The sequence below is a fragment of the Halyomorpha halys genome, unplaced genomic scaffold (assembly GCF_000696795.3).
Source record: "Halyomorpha halys isolate HHAL.00 unplaced genomic scaffold, Hhal_1.1 Scaffold1320.1, whole genome shotgun sequence".
Classification (NCBI taxonomy): domain Eukaryota; kingdom Metazoa; phylum Arthropoda; class Insecta; order Hemiptera; family Pentatomidae; genus Halyomorpha; species Halyomorpha halys.
This window is the reverse complement of record NW_027115604.1, coordinates 1-3479: the sequence shown is the minus strand read 5'-3', so window position 1 is coordinate 3479 and position 3479 is coordinate 1. Positions and strand designations below refer to the sequence as shown.

The 3479-nt window shown below is 35.5% G+C and overlaps 1 protein-coding gene across 1 annotated transcript in view; it reads left to right on the top strand.

Annotated features, from left to right (window-relative positions):
- Positions 1–1655, top strand: part of LOC106689288 (neutral ceramidase) — a gene marked incomplete at its 3' end in the record, with an annotated part of 128579 nt that extends 126924 nt beyond the window's left edge. The window contains 1 exon segment of the mRNA XM_067052609.1: positions 1560–1655. Coding sequence (XP_066908710.1) covers positions 1560–1655 — 96 coding nt within the window.
- Between the last annotated feature and the right edge of the window lie 1824 nt (positions 1656–3479).

Genomic DNA, 3479 nt, shown 5'->3' with positions numbered 1-3479 from the left:
AGAGAGAGAGAGAGAGAGAGAGAGAGAGAGAGAGAGAGAGAGATCTTACATTATTGGAACAGGCACAAAGGAGAGCTTTTACTTGTGACTGGAGCTTATAGGACTGCGCCAACTTCCTGCGTTGCAAGTAATTACGGGTCAACTACCAATAGACCTTCGAATCCAGATTACCATCGCCAAGTATAATATTAAGAAAGGCTTGCCGGCCCGTGTTGGGTCAAGTTGTTTCATCAGCTCTACCGGAAGATTCGAACACGTTTCTGGTAAAATCGACGACATTGTTTTATCCGAACGGCAGAGGAGGTGGGATAACCGTGCAACAGGAAGACTGACTCACGAGTTCCTCCCAGATGTCAGAAAAAGGATCAAAAATGAATTGGTTGAGACAGACCACTGGACGGTGCAGCTTCTTACAGGACATGGCAACATAAATTCAAAGTTACACTTCTTCAAAACTAGGGATAACCCTAATTGTAACTGCGGAGCCGTGGAAGATGTAAAACATATTATTTTTGACTGCCCTATGTACACTTGTGCCAGACTGGCATTAACAGGTGAGTTCTCCTTGGTTGATTGGCCGCCTAGGACCCTGGAAGAACTCGTGGCGATTCGCGATATGTTTGGAGCATTCAAAAAGTTTTCAAAGAAGGTGTTCCAAATAAAAGCAAAAAAATGTTTACAAATGCAATAATCATATGTACATAGAGTATGTAACAATAATATGACCTATGTAACACTAATGTAATATGACTAAATGTAAATATGACCTATGCAGGAGGCTTGATGAACGAGTCCTTTCTTGACTAAATATTAAAGTGTTTGGAAGTTTGAAACGTACCGCTGATTTAGGGTTGCCCTAAGGTACAGCGGGGGGAAAGAAGGATAAAAAAAAGAGTTAAAAGCAAAAACAATGTCATTTATAGATTTAATAAAATACTTCTGATGGAGGAGAATTTATTCAGAAAAATAAATAAAATGGTAGTAATGTTGATAATATAATAGATAAATATAGCAGGATGTCCAGCAGCAGCCTGGGCTTCTGTCTTCGGGTTGTGGTTGGGTTTCCCAAGTTGTTAGTTATTCTTCTTTAACTACCGGTAACTAAGAGTGGAATTTTACGAACCGTTTTCTGATGAAGTTATAGTATCGATACCGCTATCCAAACTTCATGTCCGTACATTTGTAGTGACCTAAGTATGGGTTTATAAATAAGGACAATTGTTTTTGGTTCTAATTAGAATTTTCTTGTTATGGTAGGATATAGCATAGCTATATATTGTAAAGCTCAATGTAGAAAATCAACGTCCCAGGCCGGAATCGAACTGGCAACGCTAGCAAATCCCGAATTGGTAAGACTGGACCTAACCAACTGAGCTACGGGCGGCCCTGCACAGGAGATTACTCGTCATAGATATAGTACGGTTGCCTCTACTAGTCTTGAAATTAATAAAACTAATATTAAGCTCATCTAGAAATTTTTATTATACTGAATTTTAATGACATAGTTGAAATAACAGGGTTTTGTTATTTAATATGTATTTAAAAAAAAATTATTACAGGCCCAGAGATACGAAGCCGCCTCTACAATTTATGGCCCATACACGTTGCCAATCTACATATACCATTATAAACAGCTGGCTAACCACATAAAATATGTAAGTAGTGTACGTTTTATTATAAATAACTTATTGTTGACTCTTAGTAATTTTTTAACTAAGCAATGATTATTAAAATTTATTCACATGTTTAACGACGGTGGAATAATACTGTGAAACATCAACATAAGGGAAACCACGGAGAATATGACTCTGTCCGTTGTAGAGAGGTGCCCGTTAAGAAGTGGTTAATTAAAAAAAAAATGGAATCAAGCTGTGATTGTTCGTAAGCCCGAAAAAAGTGTATAAGTACATAAAATCGAATAAAACGATTTTATAGTGTTAAACAAAAACTGAACGTATCATTCTAAGAACATTTATTTTCAACCACCGTTTTTTAAGACATATATTGGTGGTTGGAAACAAATTTGAAAAACGATGGAAAGTATATTGAATTTTGAGGATTATTAGGAAAATAATAATTTATGAGTGCGGTGTCATATTAATTGAAAGTTTGGCCCATGGGCTTTTTTTCTATATATAGGATTTTTGGATTATGCGTATTATAAACCTTAAAATCTCAAATTTTGATGGAGAGTTTGCAATATAATAAATAAATGTCTCTTCGTGCCGTCAGTATCTATAATTTCTGTAATCTTGAATTTGGACATTCATATTTTCTGAATTATGACCATTACAGAGGAGTGGATGAGTTCCGTAATAGAGTGGTTCAAATGTATCAAAATCATACTTTGAGGCTGAGCTCTTAAAAAAAATTCCCGGATAAGAGAGGTGCCTGTTAAGACAAGTTTCACTTCACATGAAATAATAAACTTTGGGACGTTTAGTATACAGTTTTATTGTCGTTAAGGCATGCATGTGGGAGCAAGTTCAGTACACACACTTTTTGAAGGAAAATATTTATAAATTCTTCAGATTGGTAGAAACAAAAATTGAGAAAACGTAACACTTATTGTCTTTTAAATAACTATGTAAGAAACATGTCGGAAATTGATCAACTCGCTGTTATAAGGGATTTAATATTATCTTTCAAAACTGTTATGGTCCCTAAAATCATTACTTTTAAAAGTTTAAAACGAGATGATGATGATAGTTTATAAACATGATTTAAGAAGAATATAAGAATATATAAATATTCTAGGATAGGATCGTACTATTGTACAACTTCCGGAAATGGATATAAAAGAATTGAAAGAGAGGCATACTAAAGATACAAAAAACTTCCTTCCTCAAGTCTGTCATGCCTTGTTCTGAATGCAATATTTTACATCTCAGTCACTGCTTGTCTGTGCAAATTGACAGGTGTGAATTGAAGATAAGAAAAGAAAGAAAATATATAACCTGAAAAGTATATTATATTTATAATATATATTACGGACGTGATGTAGGAAACAGTGTCAGGAATTCCTCATCTATTTTCCGTATTTCGAATATCTATTTTCTTTATCTTCATTAGTAGCTATACAGCTGAATGGTTGCTATTTACTAGACTTTAAATGTTTTCATCCTGCAAAAAAAGAAAAAAAAAGTTATCTGTACAGATTCAACGAACCTGCTAAATCAAAACATATTATTCTCAACTCCGCAAATAGAAACGGTATTTCAGTTCTTTCGTCTGGATACCTCCGTACTGCGGAATAACTGGAACGAATTTCTGAAGGCATTCCATCCACATCGCGGAGTGTCTGTCGATGATTTCATTGTCAAATTGACGTCTCCCTTTGATTAGAAATGTGTGCACAGAAGAATGATTTTGACGCTAGTAGAGGGAATATGGGCGAGCTGGGGCGTTTTTTTGAGGAGGGAGTTCCTCGACTTGCCACCAGAGTGCAGGGTTGTTAGTTCAGACGGTGACCGCTAGAT